Source organism: Hyperolius riggenbachi, chromosome 3 (genome assembly GCF_040937935.1).
Source record: "Hyperolius riggenbachi isolate aHypRig1 chromosome 3, aHypRig1.pri, whole genome shotgun sequence".
Lineage (NCBI taxonomy): Eukaryota > Metazoa > Chordata > Amphibia > Anura > Hyperoliidae > Hyperolius > Hyperolius riggenbachi.
This window is the reverse complement of record NC_090648.1, coordinates 452,434,430-452,460,769: the sequence shown is the minus strand read 5'-3', so window position 1 is coordinate 452,460,769 and position 26,340 is coordinate 452,434,430. Positions and strand designations below refer to the sequence as shown.

General features: G+C 45.7%; 1 protein-coding gene across 12 annotated transcripts in view; it reads right to left on the bottom strand.

Moving 5' to 3' along the window:
* DGKI (diacylglycerol kinase iota) overlaps positions 1 to 26,340 on the bottom strand; it is a 599,247-nt gene that overhangs the window by 402,063 nt on the left and 170,844 nt on the right. For 7 of the 12 annotated variants that reach the window (XM_068277868.1, XM_068277871.1, XM_068277865.1 and 4 more), the window contains one exon: positions 4,952 to 5,011. The exons of 4 other annotated variants lie outside the window; for them this stretch is intronic. In XM_068277868.1, the coding sequence (XP_068133969.1) occupies positions 4,952 to 5,011 (60 nt within the window). Of the gene's footprint in view, positions 1 to 4,951; positions 5,012 to 17,532; positions 17,637 to 26,340 lie in introns of those variants that run through there. One more of the 12 variants, XM_068277872.1, reaches the window with a different exon arrangement.

The following is a 26,340-nucleotide window of genomic DNA, read 5'->3' as shown; positions in this document are numbered from 1 at the left end:
AAATTCATTTTTTGTTTTGAGAACATTAGAAAGTTACTAGTGGAGCTAAGCCTGTTTAAAAACGGGCTAGGCATGTCACTGCGCATGCGCCCGCACATTTCTGCCGCGCACGCCTGCCGCGCCCGTCCCTTCGCCCGTCATCCCTTGTCGCGCGTCACTCTCCCTCAGTGTCTCTGCGTCCCTGCACATGCGCAGAGACATTAGGGTTTTATTATAGAGGATAGTTATTGAAAATTTTGGTCTTTTTTTTTTATTATTATTATCATTTAACGCTGGACCATACTTGACTTTACTTAGATTTCACAAAGCAAGTGTTTTGTGACATTTGGCACACCAGAAATGCAGAAGTGTCCCCCGCCCACTCTGCCAACCCAGAAACTGGCACTCACTGTACCATGTTCAGCATCCATCCAAGTGATTTCAAAGGCCATGTATGGTAGGTTTTTTTATTTAGATATTTTATTTTTAGCATCCCTCTTTAGTTTATTTATAGTGTGTATCGATACATGGAATGCGTCTCTAATTTAATAACAATATTCTGGTCAATGCTTATCAAATAAAATTTATTTAAAGCGGACCTGAACTCAGTCCTCTCTGCTCTAAAAGATAAGCAACAGCATAATCACCTTTAGGGCTCGTTCACACTGGAGGCGCTTTTGGAGTTTTTTAAGCGCTGGCGATTTTTCCAAATCGTCCTGAAAGTGCTTGTGCAATGATTCTCTAGGAGTTCACATCTGAGCGGTTTGTTTCTGTTTCGCTTAGAGAAGCGCTGCATGGACCATTTTTGAGGCGATTTTTCTATAATGGAAGGTATAGGAAAAACGCAAAACACTCACAAAATCGCTTTGTGCAGCGAATGCGTTCGCGTTTTTAAGAATAAATAAACTGTATTTATTCTTTTACAGATCAAAGAGTTCACTTCCTGACTGACGCCAGGAAGTGAAAAAAACGGAATCGCTCTGCAAAAGAATTTACAAAAATGCTTACCAAAACCGGCCAACTCAGAAATCGCCGGGAAAGGGGATAAAAAGGCGTCGACAACGCCCAATTCAAACCGAACGCAATGTGAACGAGGCCTCAAAGAAAAACATTTCGTTGATACAGCTGATACAAATCCTGCGATAAATCTGCGGTGTGTCTACTTCCTGCTTTCATAGAAGCAGACAAAGGGTTAACATCCTGTGCCTTCAAATGAGCTTGTATGCTGCAGCTGCCAGGTGACACAGCTGAGGGATCAAATTACAACTTGTGATTTGACACAGATGAGGGGGGAATTAGGCTAAACTCTCTAAATACATACAGGGTGCATTTCTCGGTTTTCTTTCTGTCCTGTGCAAGAGTTCAGGTCCACCTTAAATCTTCTGCAGAAGCACAACGGGGTGTCTATGTAAATAGGAGCGTGTTTGCAGACATCTTCTCTCCAGGTGACACAGCGGATAACCTACACAGCGCCAATCTAGCGTGTAAACAAGGTAATCATGTGCGAGATGCTATTTTTTTCCACGGTCCCTGCCAAGTGATGGGTGCGGAGGTGGGGGGGTGTTCCTTTTAGCAAGGGGAACGATTGTGACACCACCGATAAAGTGATGTTTCCCGTTCTGTATCTGGGGAGGTAGTCTCTGCACGCTGAGGAGCCCAGCTCAGCTACTCTGCACCGCTTTCCCCATCTATGTCACGGCCAGATCTGATTACTCACTGACAAGCTGTGGTTAGGTTTAGTCATTTGAGTTTTTGCAGAAGCAATATGATGGAAGTGTAACAGCAAACAAAGCTTAACCCCCTCTGCCTGGCATCCCAAGTAACAAAGATGGTGTTAGACCAGTTAAGGGGACCCAATGGGAAGTCCCGGTAGACAAATGTCCGCTTCCTGTTAGCGGCAATCTGGTCCACTAGTTTCTACGAAACACATCAGGACCTTCGTCTGCAGGCTTTGGCCCCTGGGCTACAGGCACAGCGATTGCTTTGGCTGTCGCTTCCGCAATTTTACTAAACTTATTCTGTGGGTGATGTGAATAGTGTTTCCTGCTGAGTCCCCTATTTCTTACAAACGAATGGTCGAGTCCAGATTGCTGCAAGCAGAAAGTGGCTGTGGGTCCCCTAAACTAGACTAGAGCGACAAAGAGTATCAAATAAGATCACTTAGATTTGGTACTTTCTAGAGACCACTGAGATTTGATGCTCTATGGAGATCACTGAGATTTGATGCTCTGCAGAGATCACTGAGATTTGGTACTCTCCAGAGATCACTGAGATTTGATGCTCTGCAGAGATCACTGAGATTTGGTAGTCTCCAGAGATCACTGAGATTTGGTACTCTCCAGAGATCACTGAGATTTGGTACTCTCCACAGATCACTGAGATTTGGTACTCTCCACAGATCACGGAGATTTGGTACTCTCCACAGATCACTGAGATTTGGTACTCTCCTCAGATCACTGAGATTTGGTACTCTCCTCAGATCACGGAGATTTGGTACTCTGCAGAGATCACTGAGACTTGGTACTCTGCAGAGATCACTGAGATTTGGTACTCTCCTCAGATCACGGAGATTTGGTACTCTGCAGAGATCACTGAAATTTGATGCTCTGTAGGAGATCACTGAGATTTGGTACTCTGCAGAGATCACTGAGATTTGGTACTTTCCAGATGTCACTGAGATTTGGTAATCTCCGGAGATCACTGAGATTTGATACTCACCAGAGATCACTGAGATTTGGTACTCTCCACAGATCACTGAGATTTGGTACTCTCCTCAGATCACGGAGATTTGGTACTCTGCAGAGATCACTGAGATTTGGTACTCTCCTTAGATCACGGAGATTTGGTACTCTGCAGAGATCACTGAAATTTGATGCTCTGTAGGAGATCACTGAGATTTGGTACTCTGCAGAGATCACTGAGATTTGGTACTCTCCAGATGTCACTGAGATTTGGTACTCTCCAGATGTCACTGAGATTTGGTAATCTCCGGAGATCACTGAGATTTGATACTCACCAGAGATCACAGAGATTTGATACTCACCAGAGATCACTGAGATTTGGTACTCTCTAGAGACCACTGAGATTTGAGGCTCTGCAGAGATCACTGAGATTTGGTACTGTCTAGAGATCACTAAGATTTGGTACTCTCTAGAGATCAATGTGATTTGGTACTCTCTGGAGATCACTGAGATTTGGTACGCTCTAGAGATCACTGAGATTTGGTACTCTCTGGAGATCACTGAGATTTGGTACTCTCTGGAGATCACTGAGATTTGGTACTCTCTAAGAAATAAGTCAAAACATCCACTTCACGTTTTTGGATGTAGATCATACGTCCAAAAAAGTGCTCCTGTAGGTTCTTGGATGTAGAATCTACATCCAATATTAGAAGCCGCTGTCACGCTGCTCCTGCACATGCTCATGTGTTGCATGCTCACCCACACTATTGTTTAAAGGTGAGTAACTGTTGCTACAGCAAATAACAGCAATCATTCATTAAAAGTTAAGGGTAAAAAAAACAAAGGTTTTACAAGTTTAAAAAAAAATTTAACTTTTTTTTCACTCAAGCTTTAACCTCCACCTAGCCTAACAACCCCTTGTTGACACCTGTAATAACCATACCTGTTTATATGGTGACAGTTGGGGGCCCCAATGCTCTACAGATACATTGCTCTGCCGTTGCCTAGCGATGAATCTATACAGCACAGGGGCCCCTGAACTGTCACCCTAGCAATCACATTCAATCGCTACAGACGCACATGATGGGAATAATGGACTGCCACGTTACCAGGTAGTAATGAAATATGGCATATGTGGTATCATTTTATCTGGCAATGGCTAATTAATATATTTGTATGTGTTTTATAACTATGGGACTTGTCAGGTTAAAATTAGGAAGCGTGAAATATGAAAAATTGTGTTTTCTGCATTTACGCCTATTTTTCCCCATAAAATGGACTATAAAATAGGCAATTTTGGGGGGAAAAATATTAACCAGATAAAGCAGAGATTGTCCTAAAATAAACAAAATACATATCACTTAGGGCTCTTTCACATTAGGGCAGCCGTTTGCGTTAACCAAGGTAAGATGAAAGTCCATAGACTTTCATTTTACCTTTCACACTCGACACTGCGTTTCGATGCGTTGCAGTTCCTGACGCACCCGGGCGCAGTTTTTCCTCCAACGCACCCGCGAGCCGGCGTTTTCCGTCGGGTTTAATTACCAGCTACCGCCGCTGATTGCGTCGCACCGCAGATACCCGACGACACGCCGCAGGCAGACAACGCGTGCAGGAGAACGGCTCCTGTTCGCGTTGTCTGATGTGAAAGAGCCCTTAGATGGTATGAGTAGTTAAAAAGTTAGTAATGTATCAAAAGTGTAAAAAGGTCTAAACTCAACTATGAAAATGAAATATTAATGGGAAGCCAATTTTAAATATCTGGCATAGCTGAGTCACATGAGCCTCTTTGAAACACAACCCTGATACAAGACAAGACAAATAGCATTGTATTGCACTTTTCCCCTGGCGCTCTATAGGCAGTAGCGTTATTAGGGAGTCTTGCCCAAGGTCTCCTACTGAATAGGTGCTGGCTTACTGAACAGGAACAGATTGGAACCCTGGTCTCCTGTGTCAGAGGCAGAGTCCATAACCAGTACACTATCCAGCCACTCTTACACAACCCTTCTGTATATTGAGAATCTCCAGTATACAATTTTATAAAGAGGAGTTCCACCTTAAACTCAGAAAAGTTCATTCGTAGAACCCATTGAGGAGATTAGAAGTCCTTTCCATTCAGACTGTGAGTCTCGTCGTCAGTATCATTAGCAAATCACACTGTGACAATGTGAAAAGATATGCATGCACATTCCTTCAACGTCTTAAATAACTCATAAATAGAGACAGCACTGAATTAAACATAGAGGAAATTGGAGACAGTGCTCTTAAATGATCTTGTCTTATCCAGTTACCTTTCAAATTGGGGATCCCTACTCCGAAATGCTGTGCCGGGGGCTGAACTGGTGTAAGCCCTGAGGGGAAAAGAGAGGAAATCACCAGTGATATCGGCCACCTTAAAGGGGGCAAAACTCACACACAATACAAGCAGCTGGGTAGAATTCAGTAACTAGTAAGTCCAGGCCTCGGCATCTGAAGTGGGTGAAAGCAGAACTGCTACTTAACTGATTAACAGCTAGTGGCTTTCATTTGCTACTCTGGATCCCACTTCCTGGGTCAGTAAAAATTAGTATTTTAAGAGATTTGTATGCTCACCCCAAGAAAAGACATAAATGTAATGGTTGGCCTCCAAAACTGGCCTTGTGTGCAAACACTCAGGAAGAATGTCTCCTGCAGGGATCGGGATCCCTTGGGTGACAGTTCAGACAGTTCTGTTGCTATGGAGACAGGATGACAGTGCATGCTGGAGAGGGGGAAGGGTAAGGAGGAGAGTAATGTGCTTGGCTGAGACGATCTGGCACTCCGGCCCTTTGGGTTACACATCAGCCAGTGCGGTGTCGTTATCCCCTAGATCACATGTGTCGAACTCCAGGCCTGGAGGGCCAGAGCCATGCCAGTGTTTAGGATGGACTGAGAAAGAAAGCAATATGTTCTACCTGATGGACCACACCTTTCCTGATTCAGACCCATCAATTAATTTGAGCTGTATCAAAAATGTGTGAGGATCTCGGCCCTCGTAGGACCAGTTTGACATAGCTGCCCTAGATAGATCGTCAGCGTGCCCTAAACGTCATGATGTAGCAATCACGTGTCATCACGCTAAGGTCATGTTACTCATGCGCAATAGAACTTTCAGTCACGGGGACAGAATGTCTGAGATAGGTAGGTTTTTAGAAATCCGTGCAGAACTGTCTGAGGCATCTTAAGAAATGACTAGATTGTGCAGTTTCCTTCTAAAACTGTGCAATAGGAGGAGTCAGGAAGGTCTCTAAGACAGGGCAGTGAGTGAGGGAAATAGCTGTTGCTGAGGTAACCAATACATCTGCTGTATTGATACTGGCAGGCTCTGAGTGAGGAATTCAGCAGGGGGAGGAGCACTTCACAAATCATGGCTAGCCTGCACTGCTGCCCTATCTGTAAAACTGCAATTAAGCACTTCTTAATCTGGGACAGTTTAGGGATGGATCTGCACGTTTCTTAACAGTAGTGCAGCTCTAGAAATTCACAGTAAACTGCTGCTATTAAGTAGGATTTAATACGTTTGTTATTATCATGCAGAACAGTCCCCCTGCTGGTTGTAACTGTTTAAGAAGAAAAAATGTTGGTAATGGTTTGATAAATCTGGCCCACTGAAACAGCTGATAAACAGCTGGTTTCTGAGACATGTACAGTTGCCCTATAATATTACAATGGCCGGAAGCAGCGCTGGAAGCTCCAAAAAGAACTGCATCATTCTCCGTATGCACGATTCACCATACAGCACATTTAGTTTAGTAATGTCCCACCTCCTCCTGGCTTGGATATTGCTTGTGGCGGTACTAAAGTAAATGTGCACCCCGTACGGAGAATGGTGCAGTCCTTTTCGGAGATTCCTGCGCTGCTTCTGGGCAGTGCAATATTATAGGGCAACTGTGCAGGTCTCCGAAACCAGCTGTTTATCAACTGTTTTCGGAGACAAAGTTCTATTGCGCACGAGTAACGCGACCTTAGCATGACGACATGTGATTGCACGTCATGACGTTTAGGGCACGCCGATGATTTAGGGGATACCAACACCACACCAGCCACCTTGCCCAAGAATGCTCTAGCATGTGTACGAAACATAGACTGCTAGGTACATTAGACTATGTCTATGGTAAGAATAGATTGGAAGCTCCTCTGAGAACAGTCAGTGACGTGACTATGTGATCTGTAAACTGCTGCAGAAGATGCCCATGCTATATAAATACATAAGAATAAGAATAATCCTTCTGAAGAGGGAAGTATGAGGGAGGGAAGGAAGCAAAAGAATTCAAGTGAATGTAGCTGCAGATTATCACCTTCCTCCCTTTATATACTGCAACCTGTTAACAAAGGAATAGCAATAAGTTAACAGCCAGTCCCTTCTTTATAAATAGGCTCCTGGGAGTTCAGACTTTAAACATTGGGCCTAATACATAAACCGCCAGTAAATCTGTAGTGCACAGCAATCCTGCCGCTACTAACACTAGAGGGGTAACACAAGAGGGTTAGAAATGTGTTGCGCAACTAGCATTACTGGTTAACACTTGTTTAACGTGAACCAAGTACCATTTTAAGCACCTAGGTCATCTCAATAGTACATTAAAAATGCATGTCAATAATGCGGTTCACTGTTAAAAAAAACTTCAATGATACCTCTTTTTTACATTTAAGAGTTTAGCAGGCAGCTTTTTACCCTACTTCCATGGCCTTTCTGACCCGTAGACATTTCTGGCAGATAAGGACTGATGTGATTGACTAGCGTGTAAGCCCCCCACCCAGTATAGCCCTCTCCACAGTAGCCAGATGTGCCCCCTGTACAAATCATTCCCTCTCTCCATAGCCAGATGTGCCCTGAGGATGATACAGCTGTGCCTCAAGACGCCACTAGATGGCGTCATAGATATGAGACACAGCGATTGCCTCACAGGAAAAATCCCGAATCATTGCATAGCTGACACATTGCTTGCACGCTCCACTCCACAAGCCAGGAGACACAGGTAGCCTTGAGCAGCGCACTCTGCACACCATTGCAGTGGATGGGGGACACAGACACAGCAGGGAGCCAGCTGGCAAGAGCACGATCACTAGTGCAAGATCCTTAAGCTCCTCTGCCAGTAACAAAACCTGCTCCACCTTCAGTTCTGCTCCACTCACTCACATATAATCCGAGGGGGTAACTTTTCAGCACATTTTTGTGGTGAAAAGTTAGGCTTATACGCGAGTATATAAGGTACATGACTTCCGGTCCACCGCAGGTGGCTGCACGGTAACGTAGGTATGTGCTCGCGTTAGATAGGGCACTTCCAGGGCAGCAGACTGCAACGTGGGGAGCCCAGGGGCGTGGTGCATTAAATTTACCGCACCCCACCGCCCCAGTGTGAAAGGGCCCGAGAGGACTCACAGGAGGGACTGTATGGACAGCCATTAAGCAGAGAACTATAGAAGCTACTTTGCTGACCTCAAAGGAAAAATATATTAGTTTCCTGACCTCTGGGCCAGTACACTTTTTGGTTATATTTTCATAGTGGTTCTGGGTCATTATGAGCTATCTGGGTATTCCGTAGTAGTACTGATCCAAACCCAATCCAATAGAGCCATATCAATCCATGTCATGCACTGGTGAGCACCAGAAAGTCTGAAACAGGCTGTCTTCATGTTGGGCTGGTGTGGATCTGTAAAATGTATAAGCTGTAGACTCACTGTTACTGTTACACACCAGCGGTTCTGGATGTGTGCCTGGCTTCAGTGGCATAAAGAAATGATTGGCATATTTGGGAGCGATGCATTATGGGAAAGCACAAGACTGCTGAATTATTGCAAATACCTTCTACCATAAGAAGGCAAAATTATATTGGTCCTGATTTACTAACACATCTTGCCTCTCCATTGGGTACCTTATATACTCGCGTATAAGCCTAATGTGTGCTGAAAAGTTACCCCCTCGTCTTATATGCGAGTCAGTGGAGCAGAACAGATGGTGGAGCAAGTTTTGATACTGGCAGAAGAGCGCAAGGATTATGCAGTAGTGATCCTGCTCTTGCCAGCAGGCTCCCTGCTGTGTCCGTGTCCCCCATCCCCTGCAACATGGTGTGCATAGTGCACTGCTCAAGAATACTTGTGTCTCATGGCTTGTGGAGCGGAGCGAGCAAGCAATGTGTTAGTAGTTCAATGATGTGGAATTCTTCCTGTGTGGCAATTGCTGTGTCTCATATCTCTGAGGACATCTAATGGTGTCTTGACTTGAGAACAGCTGTATCATTCTTGAGGCACATCTGGCTATGGGGAGGGGGTCTGCCTTCTACTGGTGGCACATCTGGCTATAGGGAGAGGGGATGACTTGTACTGGGGCCACACCTGGCTACTGTGGAGGGGACTATACTGGGGAGGGGGGTTATACATGAGTCAAACGCTTTTTCCTGGTTTCTGAGGCAAAAGTGAGTACCTCAGCTTGTACGCGGGTCGGCTCATATGCGAATATATGCTGTATATTAAAAGGGAAAAATGTAATGTAGATGTTCAACAAAACAAACAATCCAATAGACTAAAATGCTGAAGCTCTCCTCCTGTTTTTAGAAAGAAAAGGATTTCAAGGCTAACAAAACAGGAGAGCAAATAAGACTCATGCAGCTGAGCCTAGACAATATCTTCTGTTTCTGACAGACTATTCCAGTCTGTGACTCATCTCTCAGCTCCAGTCCCAACAGGCAGTCTAGCAGCCATCTCCGGGCTCCACAGGAATAAATGGGATGCCGCATCACTGACCAATGACAGAGCACGTTTATAGGCCCTCCCGCACGGCCAGAGGAAGAAGCGGTGCTAGCAGTTACATCACAAGCGCAACTTCAATCCAAAGGGCGCCCCATAGATTTCATTAGAAGAGAGGACCAGAATACACTGGGGATGGCTGGGGAGTTTATTTTTGTTTTGGCTCAGCTAAACCAGGCGCGCCGTAAAATATCAGGGCAGAAAATCAGCTAAGTTGGCAACAGCAAACCAAATAAGTTGTTTACATGTAACTTCACTCATTTTCATAGATATTGGTCAGGTGAATCACAATGTTTTCTTACAGCTCTTGTGGACTTCACTGATCACACAGCCTCACTAGATTGTCTATAAAGAGAAATGTAAGAAAAATTGCATACTTGTATGGAGTGGTTGCTGCTGCTGGGTCCCCAAGGCAATGTGAGGTTTTCACTAGTATGGTGCGATTTCTTTGCGGAAAATTCATAAACAAATTTGCATGCGGATGCGAATTTGCATGCGTTTTCGTGTATCTTTGCAGGTATGCGATTTTAATCGTATCAGTGCCTGCGTGTTTTTACATTGATTTTACACTAAAACATATGCAAATTTGCATAAAAATTTGCAAAGCAAAAACGCGAATTTCCTATTAATTACATTACATGCGAATCGCACAATAGCCTTGCGGTGTGCGAATTTTGATGGCTCTGCTGTGCAGACTTTTCCTGCACAGTAAACGGCTCAGTTTTCCTGACAAGTGGAAACAGGCCCATTGACTTTTATTGGCTATGCGAATCCGCAGAAAACGCATGCAGATGCGCTCTAGTGGAAACGGGCCCTAAATCCACATGGCCAAAGAACAGATCTGCACATAGGCAGTGCGAATTTATACACATAGACATCTGATCGTACACCGACAATCATTTCAGGGCCTATCCGGTCCCCTTTGTCAAGGCTAGGGCAGGCTGGTATGTATTGTCTGTCGTTAATAAAATATTATCCCTATTAATGTGGCCATACACAATACAATAAAATAATCCGCTTTTACATCAATTCCATAAAAACAATCAATTGTCCTGAAACATTTTCTTTGATTCGAGTGAGAAATCCGATTGGATTTCCCATTTTTTTCAACACTGGAACAGACTGGCAGAGGAGGACGGGGGAAGTCTCTACTGAGGTAAGTATACAAAAGGTCAGGTTGCAAACCTCACAGTGTTTGCCCATTGTAAAATCTATCTTTCCTCTCCCCTCCCTGATACACATTCTTAAAGGTAATCAGAGATGAGTCTTCCCTCTTTTTTTTTTTACTTAGCAGGGGCTTCCTCCAGCCCCATAAGCATGGATGTGTCCCTCGCCGTACTCCTGTGATCCCCTGTTGAGCCATGGTGTGCCCCGGTAAGCGGCTCAGTGACGTCAGTGGGGGACCTTCCGTGCATGCGTGGACTATCTGTGCACACGCAGAAGGCCCCAGCTGACGTCAGTCAGTCACACTGTGTATGACTAAGCCGCGTACCCAGAGTGGACGGCGGCTGAAAGGGAGATCGCAGGAGGACGGCGAGGGACACAGCCATGCTTATAGGGCTGGAGGAAGCCCCGAGTAAGTAAGAAAAAGGCAAGAAGACTCATCTCCTAGTCTCTTGAAATTTATTGCAGGTTGTGACATCTTTACTGCTGCTAGGTGCATCACTGTGTGTTTCAAAGTGAACAGAAACAACACCTTGCGTCCCAGAGTTCTCCGGGACATACCAATATACAGTGAAAGTGTGGCCAGTATCTGCCCCTCCAAGAAAGGAGTGAGGCCACTATTGTCCCCCCCCCCCCAAGAAAGACAAAAAGCCCAGGATCTAGTCCCCCCTCCAAGAAAGACATGCGGCTAGATTATCTGACACCCCTCCCTTCCCCCATCCCCCCCCCCCCCAATTGGCCTGTATCTGCCCCCCTTTCTTCTCCCACCCCATCTTATTATTCAGAGCAGCTGCAGCAAAGCACAATTACCTGGTCCATCGCCAGCTCCTCTCCAGCACTGCAGCAACATCTCTCTGTAAGTTACCGATTGTCACATGACATGCCTCAGGAGCCTATGGTGAGATGCTGCAGCACGGTGATAGGCTGCAGTGCTGAGAAGGAGAGAACACAGCAATGGACCAGGCAATTACTGCAGCTGCTCTGCATATTAAAGCGGACCTGAAGATAAAATTAAAAAAAATTTGTTTCACTTACCTGGGGCTTCTGCCAGCCCCCTGCAGCCGTCCTGTGCTCACGCCGTTTCCAAACAATCCTCCATTCCCCCGCCACAGCTCACTTTCATCCACACCGACTTGTAAGTCGACATCCCGCAGTGAAAGTGAGCCGCAGGATCCTTTGGTAACTACGTGGGCACAGGTTGGTTGCAGGGGGCTGGCAGAAGCCACAGGTAAGTGAAAATCTTTTTTTTCATCTTCAGGTGTGCTTTGAGATATTGCCGGTGTTCCAACATTTTAGCATACCCGACAGAATAGCATACAAATGCTACTGAGCATGTGCAAAGTCATGCAGGGCATACATTAACCCCATAATACCCATCAGCAGCATTAACCTTTTCAACCCCAGTTAGCTGTCTGTGTGCTGATGTGCAATCTCCACTATCCAAGTGGACATAGAGATAGAATAAAAAGTTGTCCGAGCGAAGCGAGGACCGAGCCCGCAGCCCAGCGAGCGAAGCGAGCGGGCAAGGGGACACTGATTCTACTAACAAGGGGTATATCACTTTAAATGTATGCTATTCTGTCAATGTATGCTGGTTAGTTGGAACTCCGGCACTGCCAAGGAAAGGAAGTGTACCTCTCTAACGGGAACACATACAGCAACACAATTTGTAGTAAAATAATGGGGAGGACATCTAAGGAGTTTATATTGAGGTCTATCACCCATCTGTAAAGAATTCCAATGTGAAGTGAGGGTAGTACTCAGCAGAAATCACAACCTGCTGCACTCTCTCCATCAAACAAAACAGAACAAAGTTCTGGCAGTTATTCCGCCCTTTGTAAATCAGTAAATTGGGCTGGAAGTTTTCACTCTGGTGTTAGGAGTCCAGCCTTGCCTGTCATCTGTGAGATATAATATAAGTCACCTCTCATCTAGGATTACAATGGGTACTGTGTCCTGTCCTTCCCAGCAGCAGCAGCGGGCCGGCGTCGGGAAAGAGATGAAATGCTCTCTGCACAGCAGTGACATCACACGGCTCAGCTGTCACTTGCTGCAGTCCGCTTCCGGCAGCTGTGACATTCCCAGCATTCACAGAGTCAAGCTGAGTGACAGCTGCAGGATCAGGATAGTTACAGCTTCCCAGGAATAAAGTCCCTGCTTCCGATTCTGGAGCATCTACTCCAGGCTGAAACAATGTGATGGCATTTAGCAGTGTAGCCAATGTTACAGTGGGCTGCCATGATAATGTCGGGTCATCTTTCTGTGGCAGATGGCTGAGCCCAGAGTGGAGTTTCTGTGAAATTCCACCTTTGTTAAAAGAAAAGTAAAAAACTACCATAAAAATCTGTTAGTGCGTTGCTATGTATTTTCCTTATTAATGTGGGATAAAACTCTGACATTCACTAAAAAATGTGTTTTATTGCCCATACAGTGCCCCAGTGATAAAGCCTGTGGTTAAGGAGCTTTCCACCGAAGAACAAAGTGCTGTGTTTAAATGTTTGAATGATGTTCTGCTGCTTTTTTTTTGTGCTAGATTGAACACTGTGCTTCAAAGAGTTTACAGAAGTCACAGATGCTAGCTTCACACCTTACCATGGATAAATAATGGGCAGCTAGAACGGAAGGTGGTAACCAGGCAGCTCATTTAGGTTAGGTGCACACTTAGCAGAAACTCTAACATTGCAGAAAGCGCAGCCTTTTTGCCGCTACTGAAATATTGGCCGCAGGAAAAAAACGCATATAAAAAACGTATATTCATTATGTATGCGTGCGTTTTTGAAAACGCTGGTTTTGTTGCACAATATGCTAAAACGCATCAAAAATGCACATAATGAAAGTCAATGGAAATGCAATGGTATGCGTTTTTCATGGGTTTTACGTGAGTTTTTATATGCGTTTTTATAAAAAAAATTGTTTTGAGATGTATTTCCGCTTCCTGTTGTCTTCCTAGTTATTTTCATAAAACGCAATTGGAAAATGCCTACAAAACGCAAATGCATTAAAAGCACGCAAAACATTTGAGAAACGCATCTGTGGTAAAAAACGCTATCACAGACAGCAAACTGTAAGGACCATGGTCATGACATCACACTGTGGGAGGGGTTTCAACACAATATCAGCCATACAGACCCCCTTGATGATCTATTCAAGAAAAGGTAAAGATTTATCGTGGGAAACGGGGTATTAGCTACTTTTTAAGCTTTGTACACAGTTACGAGGCATGTCGCCAGGCGGTTATCGGTGTCCGATCCCCGCCTGGCGACATTCCAGGGCCCAGGCTGTACAGACTTGTTGCTAACCTCTAGGCTACCAATGCATTCTGTTTCCACACAGGGGCAGGAGCTTGTCACAGTGGGAGGGGTGAGTGGAGAGAGCAATGCTCCTGGCAAGCACGTGGCAAATTGATCAGCTGGGCGAAGCGCCGTAGGGCACCAGGGGCCACTGAGCACATAGATTCTCGGCTGAAGTGATAGTTATCGCCAGCCTCGGCGAGTTTCATCTATCTTGTGTACACAGCTCATAGTACATGGAAGTGGTAGTATTACCCAGCCATTGACCTATGAACACTGGCAGCAGCTTTGACAGTCTGAGTTGGGATCAGTGATATGGCTGTGTGTCGATGTGCCATTACTGGTGCACATAGCCCCACAGGTCACTCGGTTTCCTCCTGGTCTGCTCCATTGTGCCCCTCCAAAAACTCACTGACTGGACAAGTCACATGCTGCACACAGCCTCTCATGAAGCGGGGTGAGGCAGGTTCCTCAAGCAGCGGCAGTGAGGGGGGGGGGGGTGCAGCCCGTCTGGCAGTGGGTGGGGGGGAGTGCCGAGCTGGAGGGGATAGCAGCCAGGAAGTACAATGTGCGGCACTGCAGGAAGTGACACAGTGAGTGGTGGAATGCAACTAAGAAAGTAGGTAATTGCTTCCCCGCTAGTGATGTTAGTATTTATATAGTGCCAACATCTTCTGCTGCGCTGTACAGAGTATATTGTCTTGTCACTTAACTGTCCCCCAGAGGGCCTCACACTCCTACCACATTCATATGTCTATGTATGTATTTTGTAGTGTATAATGTATTGTAGTCTAGGGCCAACGTTCGGGGGAAGCCAATTAACTTATCTGGTTAAGCAGAAGCCCAGCCTTTCTTCAGCACAGAGTAGAGAAGGGTTAAAAAATTAGGTCAGGTTTTAACTGCTCTCTGTATCCCAGGTGGGGAGATTGACCCTACATCCTGTCCCAGCAACTCAACAAGAAGCAAAGGAAATCCCTGTAGAGGGAGAGGAAATCCCACCTCTGACATCATTATCCCCAGTGGGAGATTTCCCTCCAAGAGCTGTAAACATTCTAGAATTCACCACACTTCCTGGGCTGATGACAACTGTCACACTACCGCAGGGACAGTAAGGAAGAGAGGAGAAATCTGCCTAGCTAGGAATGAAATGTAAAAAATAAATAAATAAAGCAGCGATTAGAGAGGAACGTTAGCGAAAAGGGGAATAAAATAAATAAAAACATTGCAAAGTGAGATTGCCGGTGGCTGTCCTCCTCCGACCCCTGGATCCACCACCCAGCGGGCCAGTAACCTTGCAACCTGACGTTGGCACAGTCCAACCGCGTGCACTCTCCCATCGCACTCCCACGGCCGCAAGCATTCGGCGCCTGCGCAGAAATACTGCGCAAATGCAGAACTCTCCTGGTGACAGGAGCAGGACAAGGCAGTGCACCCCAAATTGCAAAGTTATCAGGCCTCTTGGCGAAGGATCTAGGCAGCGGAGGAAGACAGGGAGAGCCCGATCAGCCTGAAGGGGGCTGCAGGAAGCCACATGTAATTTTTTTTTTCTTCTTATCTCAGGTTCTCTTTAAAGAGACACTGAAGCGAAAAAATTTTTATGATATAATGAATTGGTTGTGTAGTACGGATAATTACTAGAACATTAGTAGCAAAGAAAATATTCTGATATTTTTATTTTCAGTTATATAGTTTTGTTTTTTTATAACATTGCATCATTCTCTAATATTTGCAGTTTACACACTACTCAGCATTCTAAATGTTTTTACAGAGCAGGCTACTGAACTTTTGAACCCCTTCTCTGCAGAGAAAAAGAAAATCCAATGACTGACAGTTGAAATAAAAAGCTTCAGAAGACAGAGCTCTCTGCGACTTAGAAAGTCGGAGCTCAAGTTTCTTAACTCTTCCTGTACTGGAAACAATATTAGACTTATGTCTCTGTTCCTAATGTTTCATTTCTTAGCTGTACTACACATACAAATCATTATATCATCATCATTTATTTATTTTGCTTCAGTGTCTCTTTAAACTGTTTTAAATTTCTTACAACCATTTATACAATAATCTAACTTGTAACACCAACAAAAAAGTAATAACAAGAACTGTATATTTTATACGCGGAGGCAACTTTGTACATAGGAAACTCTGTAACTCGAGTCGTTTGTAAGTAGGGGACTAGTACTACCCGTAATAATAATAGCCTAGCTGCATTGTGTGCTTATCTTGTTTGAATAATCTGCTTTTACACAATCCATTTCCTTCTCTCATGTTGTAAATTGTGTGTGCACTGCTTATCATCCTTGTGCAGATCTTATCAGCAGTGAAACATTTGCTGTGTACAAAAGAGTGATAAGTCATTTCTTAATCTGAACAGTGCCAGTCCTATGCCAGTAAAGAGAGCCAAGATCAGTTATGTAATTATGAGGGTCATCCAGGAAGTACAAACCATTTTCAAGGCAGTGTTCTCACTTAAGTAGAGAGCTGCCATTTTGTCCATTCTCCGCCCATCGCTAAACTGACAGTGAACGGCTATTTCATGCATAGGAGCCAATCACACTTGTCACTCTGCAACGGATCCGTGAAATCCATTGTAGTAAGCGGGCCACACTTTTGTGCCATCCGCGATAATACCGGGTAGGCGGTTGCGTTCCCCATATAGCCTATAGGGGTAACGCATCTGCCACATACTACAGCCAGACCACAGCGCACCATCACAGCGGACACTACACTGTCTGCCTACGCAGTGTTTGGGGGTCTTGCCAAAGGCCTCCTAATTGAATAGGTACTGGCTTACTTAAAAGGAAGGGCCAAGAATCAAACCCTGTCAGAGGCGGTCTCAACTATTACACTATCCGGCCACCACCAAGGTTTTCAATCCCTTTCTTGTGTTAGCATCACACTCCTCACCTATGAGTTGAGGGGGGGAGGAATTCCATGTTAATGCTGCTGAACAAACAGTTAGCAGCGTTCTGCAGTCACGTGACAATCGGTGCATGGAGAGAAGAGATTAAGCTGACAGATTCAACTGGCATTACACGGAAACAAAACCTTGCATGGCAGATAAAAGCAAATGGCTGTTACATTCTGGATGACCAATGTATATTGTATTATGAAATTAAGCCTAATCTTAAAACATTTAACCACACTGAAATATATGTATTCTAACGTAAGGGTGCCTCTGGCTTACATTGAAAGAGTACCTAAAGTGAAATAAATGTGCCCAGTCTAACTTACCTGGGGCTTCTTCCAGACCCCTGTAGTAATCCTGGGCCCTCCCCGTTCCGCTCTGTTCATTTTAGCAGCCGTCACCTCTGAAAGCTGCGTGTGCGGCCCCAAGGCCACGCCCTGCCTTAAGTGCGCTCCTGTAGCTTGTAGTGCTCTGCGCATGCACAATTCGTAAAAATTGCAACTGCGCATGCACCAAATGCTCCCACTACCACTACTGAAGCGTGATCAAGGAGGTGGCGGCCAGGGCAGCGTATGCGCAGTGCCAGTCGGCCAGCTTTCAGAGGGGCACAACAGCTGGATGGAACAGAGCGAAACGACTGCAGGGGACCAGGAAGACTGAAGAGGGCTGGAAGAAACCCCGGTTAAGTTAAACTGGCCCTTTTTATTTCACTTTGGGTTCCCTTTAAGAGACTGCAGAATAAACTTACCAGTCATCCCAAGAGGAGCTGCTTCCTGAAAAACTCTGAGAAGGTTTTAGCGGTGAATTCCGATATTTCCTCCAGTTAAAATGATCCATGTTTGTCTCCGGTCTCCCCCATGTGACAGACGGCAGAGTCAGGACAGGATGAGCCCCCAGCGAGTGCTGTGTGTCTCCTGCCTGTGTCTCAGCAACACTCTGTCACCCTTACACAATGCCCAGGCACTATTCATCCACACTGGAAGTCCCGAAACCAGATCCCCAACAGCTGATGACACTGAGAGGCCGGCAGGCTGGGTCAGCGAAAGCCACAGATCTCTGGCAGAGGCTCAGACAACTCTCTGCATAGACAAAGCCAAGTCTAAAGTGAAAATGATTTTACTATAGTTCTGGCACAGTAATCACTGGCGCACATACCCTTTCCCAGCATCCTATTAAAGAGGCCCTGTAGTGACAAAGTAAAATGCAGGAATATATTCAGGATATCCACTTTTACAGTAATTTTCCTGGTTTTCAGCATCAGAAAGACCACCTATACCTATATTTTGCTGTATATTGGTATGTAGCCCCACCCTCCCAGGAATGTTTAGCCTAGGCTACTAGGCCCCATTCACACTTAGAAACGCAAAACGCCAGAGATTTTTTCCAGCGTTTGCAGGAGTGATTTTTCCGCGATTTCACGCGGAAAAATCATTGAACAGTGGCTTGGTGTATCTTGGTGTTAAAAGATACCCAGAAGTCTCCCCACTCTCATTGTGTGTCTCATTGGTTCATAAGTAAAATTTATTTCTCCTCTCACAATCACACAGCTGCAATAAAGCGTTATTATTTCCAAACAGTGGATGGTGGCGATGATTAGAGGTGAAATGGGACTCTAGGATTGTTTTTTTCCCTCCGAAGGCTAAGTGGACATATGCTTTAAAGGGGACATGAGGAAAGAGGAATACGAGCAGGGTTACCACCTCATCCCTTTAAATACCGACACATCTAAGTTATACAGGTTCTGGGGCTACTCACACATAATCAGTGGCTAAACTGCATCTAACTAGCCACAAGGCATGTATAATTCCTATGTGTTCATATTTAAAGGGATGAGGTGGCAACACTGATACGAGGCTGCCATATGTATTGGATTAGCGGCATGCTTGCGTCAGGTGTGTGCTTCAGACACTACAGCAGCCAAACAGATCAGCAGGAAAGCCAGGTAACTGGTATTGTTTAAAGAGAATCTGTAAAAAGCAAACAAAACACACAAAAAAAATAAAAACAGCCCCTGGGGGGTACTTACCTTGGGAGGGGAAGCCCCTGGATCCGAATGAAACTTTCCCTGTCCTCTTCACCCTCCGGGATCCAGCGCTAGCAGCACCCGAACAGCAGTCATGTAAATATTAACCTTCCACAGCCCGAGCGGGTCCACTCTACTGCACAGACGACAGCCAGCAATCTTTCTATAGGGTTAAAGCACCACCCGGAAGACGGAGGGAAAACTGCAGCGCTGGATCCCAGGGAGGAGAGTGAGTACTGAGCTGCTGCAGAACTCCCTGGCAGCATGATTTTTTCCAGGTTTCAGGATCTAAAAGCATGAAAAAAAAATTGCACCACTTTTAGACCCCAAAATGCTGTAGACAATCAAAAGATCAGAATCTGCAAAAGATCTGTTCCTGCAAAAGATCCGTTCCTGCAAAATGCATCCATAGTCTATGACAGTGATGGCGAACCTTTCAGAGGCCGAGTGCCCAAACTGCGACCCAACATCGACTTATTTATCACTGAGTGCTAATGTGCACGCCGCACTGAAAAATGGGCATGGCCATGACATTGTATGGGCAGAGCTAATGTAATAATGTAACAGCGAGGCATAAGAAAGCAGTGTTTCCGCCATGATGTGGTGAAACGAGGATTCGCATCATGGGTGTGCAGAAACTGTGTGATGCTATTTATTGGTATACCCGCCGTAACCCCAAAGCAGCAAATATAGCCAACTATGACCATTAAATAATAAATGCAGCAACAGTTACCCCAGACACCAGAAAATAAACGCAATGTGGGCAACATTTCAGCAGAAAATAAACGCAGTCGGCAACATTTCAGCAGAAAATAAACGCAGTCGGCAACATTTCAGCAGAAAATAAACACAGTGGGCCACATTTCAGCACAAAATAAACACAGTTGGCAACATTTAACCAGAAAATAACACAATGTGGATCATATTTCACCAGAAAATAACGCAATGTGGGCCACATTTCCCCAGAAAATAAACGCAGTCAGCCACATTTCACCAGAAAATAACGCAATATGGGCCACATTTCACCAGAAAATAAATGCAGTAGGCCACATTTCACCTGCAAAAAAAGTTTTTTACTCACCTGACAGAAGTCTCCTCTCCCGGCCAGCCTCTGGCGCGCAGCTCCCCGGACGATCCTCCTGCAGTCTCCCGCGCTGACAGGCAGAGAGCAGGGCTACGGAAAGATGGCGCCCGAAGCCCTGTACTGGAGACACAAATAGTCTCCAGTACAGGGCCTCGGACGCCATCTTCTCGTAGCCCTGCTCTGCCTGCCGGAAGACTATGGAGGCTGGAGCGGGGCTGTGGGCTATGAACTGGCTTGGCGTCTAGTAGACGTCGTGGCCAGTTCATGCAGGACATAGCTCAGATTCGGCCACGCGTGCCGGATCTGGCACGCGTGCCATAGGTTCGCCATGGCTGGTCTATGATATCTGCAGATCCTCATACACACCTTGTTTTAACAGACATTCATCTGCAGATCTGACAATCATCTGCAGATCTGAAGATCCATCCTGATGGATCTGCCTACCTCCCAACATTTGAAGGATAGAAAGCGGGACACTTAGGCCACACCCCTGGCCACACCCCCAACCCCCTAGTCACACCCACCAATTTTTAAAAAAAATATTTTAAATTAATAATATTAATTACTCCCGAAAGGGGAGGCGCGTGAGGGTGCCAGTGGGTGGGGAGGAGGGTGAGGGTGGCCGTGGGTGGGCAGAGGGGAAAAAAACAATCGAGGCAGCCCGGGGATGCGGTATGCGGCATGGATGGCCGCCACGATTAAACTTCTCCCTCCCTCCCTCCTAATGTGCCCCCCAGTGTCCCCTTCCCCGCAATGCGCATGCGCATCGGAGCGGGCTGTAAATCTTACCATTGCCTCCATGCGTACCGGGATCTCATCTGGTCTTCTCGCTTCCTGCTTCCTGTGACGTCACAGGAAGCCTAGAAGAGCTAGATGGGATCCCGGTACGGCAGTGGTAAGATTTACAGCCCGCTCCGCTGCACATTTTACTCTGCAGGGGGAAGAGGAGGGAGGGAGAAGTTTAATGGTGGCGGCCATCCATGACGCATACCGCATCCTCGGGCTGGTGCCTCGATCGTTTTTTCCCCCTCTCTCCCCAGCGGCCGGGACCAGGGGGGGGGCAGCGCGGGATAGCGGGAGGGCCCCCCAAAATCGGGACCGTCCCGACGACTTTGGGACGGTTGGGGGCCCTGGATCTGATCTGCAGATGAATGTCAGTTAAACAAGGTGTGTATGAGGATCTGCAGATATCATAGACTATGAATGCATTTTGCAGGAACAGATCTTTTTCAGGAACTGATCTTCTGCAGATACTGATCTGTTGAATGTGTACAGCATCTTCGTGTACAGCATCTTGCAAAGATTTTTATCTGGTGGGGACTCGCAGGGGCAAACGCAGGATTTTTAAGGGGGGGATTCCTGAAAGGTCCAGAGGCACTTATGTCCCTGAGTGCTTCCGAATACAGGTGGCTCCATACTGCCCATGCACAAAAGTGCGCTGGTGTATTACGGAGCTGCCTATCTTTGGAAGTACTCAAGGACACAAGTGTTTCTGAGGGCTTCTGGAAGCAGCAAATTTGAACAGGGGACAGCGCTGGAACAACTCCCCGAGAGAGGAACGGGAGATACACTTAGTTTGGACAATTCAGTGGAATATGTCACATGTCACATAGCGCAAGCGATACCCATATGATGCAGGAATATATGTATCTGCGGAAGATGGCGGCGCTATATAAATACTAAATAATAATAATTTGCCTCACCAGGATTGCACTTTTATTTAGCTTTCCTCTATGACAAGAAGACACAGCCAGCCAGCACTAGGGGAAGAGGGAAACAAAGGTGAATAAAGGAGGCTGGTGCACACCAAGAGGACTTCTGAGCGTTTTTCAAACCAACATTGATTTGAAAAGCGCTTGGCTAATGTTACCCTATGTGGGTGTTCCCACAGCAGCGTTGTGATTTTTTCAAAATCGCAGGTATACCGGATGTACCATTTTTTTTGAGTGATTCATTCAGAAATCGCTCTGAAAATCGCACTCACTAATTGCTAGCGATTGCTATTGTGATTTTGGCGTGCACTAGCCCAGAGAGAAGAGGAGTAGAGAGAAATTGAGAATAGCCTGAGATGGAGCATTATCTGTATTGCAGTCCCACATCACACACAGGCTACTTGCCTGTAATAGGACTCCTGTCCCTGCCAGTCTCACACAAGTCAGAAAGCAGCCCTCCTGGAGTCTAGGGACTGTCAAAAAATGTTCACCTTGTTTAACAAGATGCAGTCATTATGACATAGGGGAGAGACAGATTTTGCCCATGGACCCTCCAGGTAAGCTCTACATCATGCTGTGTGTATATATACCAGCTTGCCTGCCCTTTAATTGCAGTTTTATCAGCTAGCCTAGTATTTTGCATTGTCTTACAACAACAAACCTGACACCAGCCCTAAATCACTGAATGAAAGGGGGCCTGGGGGGGGATTAACCCCCAGGTGGAGTGGAGAGACTGAGATAGAGCAGATAGCAAATCTGTATTGCAGTCCCACATCACACAGAGGCTACTTGCATGTACTGTGTCTCCTGGCCCTGCCAGCCAAATCCAAAAAAGCTTTATTGGCAGGACCAATTACATTTAGCATTGCCAAAGCAAAAACAAAACATTAACAACATGGTGGGGAGGATTTTGGGAATAGGGGAATGATATAGGTATACCGTCCATAGGGGTGTGGAGGATGTAAGGGATGGTCAGCCTCTCACACAAGCTGCAGGCAGCCCTCCTGGAGTTTAGGGACTGTCAAAAACTTTTCAACCTGTGACATACCTTATGTAGCGGTCTACATGCAGTTTTTACAATCGGGAAAGAGCTGAGTTTTTCCCACAGACCCTGCTGGCAAGCCTCTGTATATTTACCAGCTTGTCTGCTTCAGTGATTTCAGAGAATTTTTTTTTAAAGGTACAGGAGTCTCAGGGGGGTGTTCCATACATCCAGAACCCCCATCTGGATACGCCAGTGGGGAGGTCAGCTCAACAGAATAGACTGTGTAGAGTATGGCTCTCATACTACATGGAAGGGGGTAAACGGTGTGTAAACGGTGTGTACACAGCTTTAGCCAGCACCTAATCAGTGAGGAGACTTTGGGCAAGACTCCTTAATACTGCTACTGCCTACTAAGCCCATCCTAGGGGCTGCAGCTCTGGCACTCTGCAAGGCCTGGAACCCACTAGGGGCTGGTGCACACCGGAGCGGTTCTGAAGCGCTTTTTAAAATGCTTGCAAGGGGGAAACCGCTTGGCTAATGAAAGTGAATGGGATGGTGCACACCAGAGCGGTTCGTTTTTTCCACAAACGCAAACTTAGGGGCTGCAGCATTTTTTAAATTTCTGAGGCGTTTCTGCCTCAATGTTAAAGTATAGGAAAGTGGAAAACAGCTCTGAAAAACGCTACATCAGAGCAGTTTTGCAGGCGTTTTTGTTACAGTAGCTGTTCAGTTACAGCTTTACTGTAACAATATATGAAATCTGCTACACAAAAACGCTCCACAAAACGCTAGGCATGTTTAGAAAACCTCTCTAAACATGCTGAGAATTGCTCTGAAATCTGCTTCAAAAACCTTAGCGTTTTTACGGATCTGCTAGAGGCTTTTGGTGTGCACTGGCCCTTAGGCCCCGTTCACATCTGAGCATTTTGCCGGCGATTTCTGCAAAACGCTCAAGCGCTAGCGCTGTTTAAAGTGCTAGTGCAATAATAACCTATGGGCCCGTTCTCACTTGGGCGATTTGCGTTAATCGCCGGCGATTAACGCAAATCGCCCCCAAAAAATTTGTATCCTGCACCATTTTCAGGCGATTTTCCAGCGATCGCGTTTCAGTGCTATAGAAGTGCTAAACGCAATCGCTAAAAAATCGCCAAGTGTGAATGGCGATTTTTTTCGTGTTCAGCACAAATAAAATAGATTGAGCAAAACGCTAGCAAAAGCTCTAGCGTTTTGCGCTTAGCCAGTGTGAATGGGCCCTTAGGGGGCCTAAGGGCCCATTCACACTTGCTAAGCGCAAAACGCTAGTGCTTTTGCTCAATTGATTTACACTAGAGCGTTTTTAAGGCGCTAGTGCAATAATAACCTATGGGCCTGTTCTCACTTGGGTGATTTGCGTTAATCGCCGCGAATCATCAAAGAAAAAAATTTGTATCCTGCACCATTTTCAAGCGATTTCCTGTCGATCGCGTTTAATGCTATAGAAGCGCTAATCGCGATCGCGGATAATAAATTGCCCCAAGTGTGAATGGCGTTAATCGTATATATATATATATATATATATATATATATATATATATATATATATATACACAGTATATATATATTTATTATACTATATATGACATAAAATCCCCATTAAACAGCTGTTCCCACTCCACTTGCAGCGTGCCAGAATAGGATTGCGCTCGCCCGAATTCTGGAACAAGTGCATATATAATCATCATACACAACTGGCATCATTTAGAGAGTCATCAGGGGGATTCTTCGCTGGGAATGTAATCTAGGGCAGTAACCATGTCACGGCCGCGGCTGCCATAGACCAGAGCAGAGGAATTGCAAGCAGGTAATCTGAAAACAAGGACACCGGAGATCTCAAACGCAAATGAGCACTGCGAGCGCAAATGGTCCGGAGGATGCAAATGTGACCCCCCGCCCCCTCCTCGTCGTTCTGGTACAGGAAACGTACCAGGGAACAGCTACAGAGGAGCACACAGTGCCACCCACATAGGAGACGTCTGTCTCAATGTGGCACTCATACCCAACACATTGTGTGACAGGAAAAACCGGCTTTATTAATATCATATCCTCCACGCTGTTTTCCAAACTCTTCCGGCGGAACAGAAAATTAAAGGGACACTTTCATTCAACGAAACAGTTTCATATTTGCGATTGCTCATTGGATGCAACCCTACCCTGCAAGCATTTTGTGCAGGTACCGTGCGTCGCTAAGGATGCAACCTACCCTGCATGCATTTTGTGCATCACTATGGATGCAACCTACCCTGCATGCATTTTGTGCAGGTACTGAACATTGCTAAGGATAAAACCTACCCCGCATGCATTTTGTGCAGGTACTGTGCATCACTAAGGATACAACTTACGCTGCATGCATTTTGTGCAGGTACTGTGCATCGCTAAAGCTACGTACACACATACGACAACGATCGTTCGTTGTGAATGGCGAACGATCTTTTAATTGATGAAAGAACAACCTAAGTAAAGTTACCTTTTAAAGATGTGTAACGATCTGATCGTTTGCTAACGAACGATCCGGAACAACGTCACATATTGTTCCTGGAAGTGACATCATAGCAAGTTCCGCCCGCACGTAACGAACGGTTCAAAACGTACGTTACACTGTAAAACTAACGTTACGTATATTATAGTACAAGATTTCCTACTGTAGGTATGTAGGCAGGGGCGTAGCAATAGGGGGTGCAGAGGTTGCGACAGCATCAGGGCCCTTGGGCCAGAGGGGCCCAGAAGGGCCCTCCCTCAACTACAGTATTAGCTCTCTGTTGGTCCTGTTCTCATAATAATCGCTTCTATAGATACTTTTAATAGTGGTAATCATTAACAAACAGCTCCCCATCCCCTTCTTGCACCTCTGACACTGTAGTTGCCATTGGCAAGTTTTGGTGCGCTGTATCAATTGTTGTGTATAGAGTGCTTGGGGGGCCCCAATGTAAAACTTGCATCGGGGCCCACAGCTCCTTAGCTACGCCACTGTATGTAGGTAGAGCATTTACATAATATAGCGTTGACAAAACATACAAAAATACACTCTGTCCTGTTAAAATGACAATTATGGTATAATCATGTAGCAATTAACGTGTCACAGAATCAGAATCAGAATCAGAATCAACTTTATTCGCCAAGTGCGGCAGGAGCCGCACCCGGAATTTTTTGTGGACACACGGCAATTGGCATGAAAAGCAAAAATCAAAAACAATTGGCATAAAAAACAACGTCAACATGGTACAGATAATGGCTACATAGACACAACCGCAGTTTGACAAGACAGTGACAGCAATTGGCAAACAGCACTTGGTACAGGTTCTTAGCTACAGAGACACCCAGACGTCAGTTTAACAGGCAGCAGCAGTTCATAGATCAGTTCATAGATCTGGTTGGCAGAATTATCTTATGCAAGCGGACATACTGTACGGTGACACGTGGTACTGCGTGGCCAGCTAGAGACAAGTTCCTTCTGTGCTCGTATTCCGCAGAGGGGTGGCTAGAACGTTCGTTCTATGAATGTGTCACAGGACACATTCATAGAACGAACGTCACATCACGAAAAGCAACTGCATAAAAATGCGCATGTCAAGCCTAGTACGAACGACCGTTTTCTAACGGTGTACTACTTTTGCAAAGGCAGATCTTTTTTTTTTTTTAACGATCTAGCTCGTCCATCGTTTGACTTAATGATCGTTGGATGTTTTTTTTAAACGATTGTCGCTTGAAATGATCGG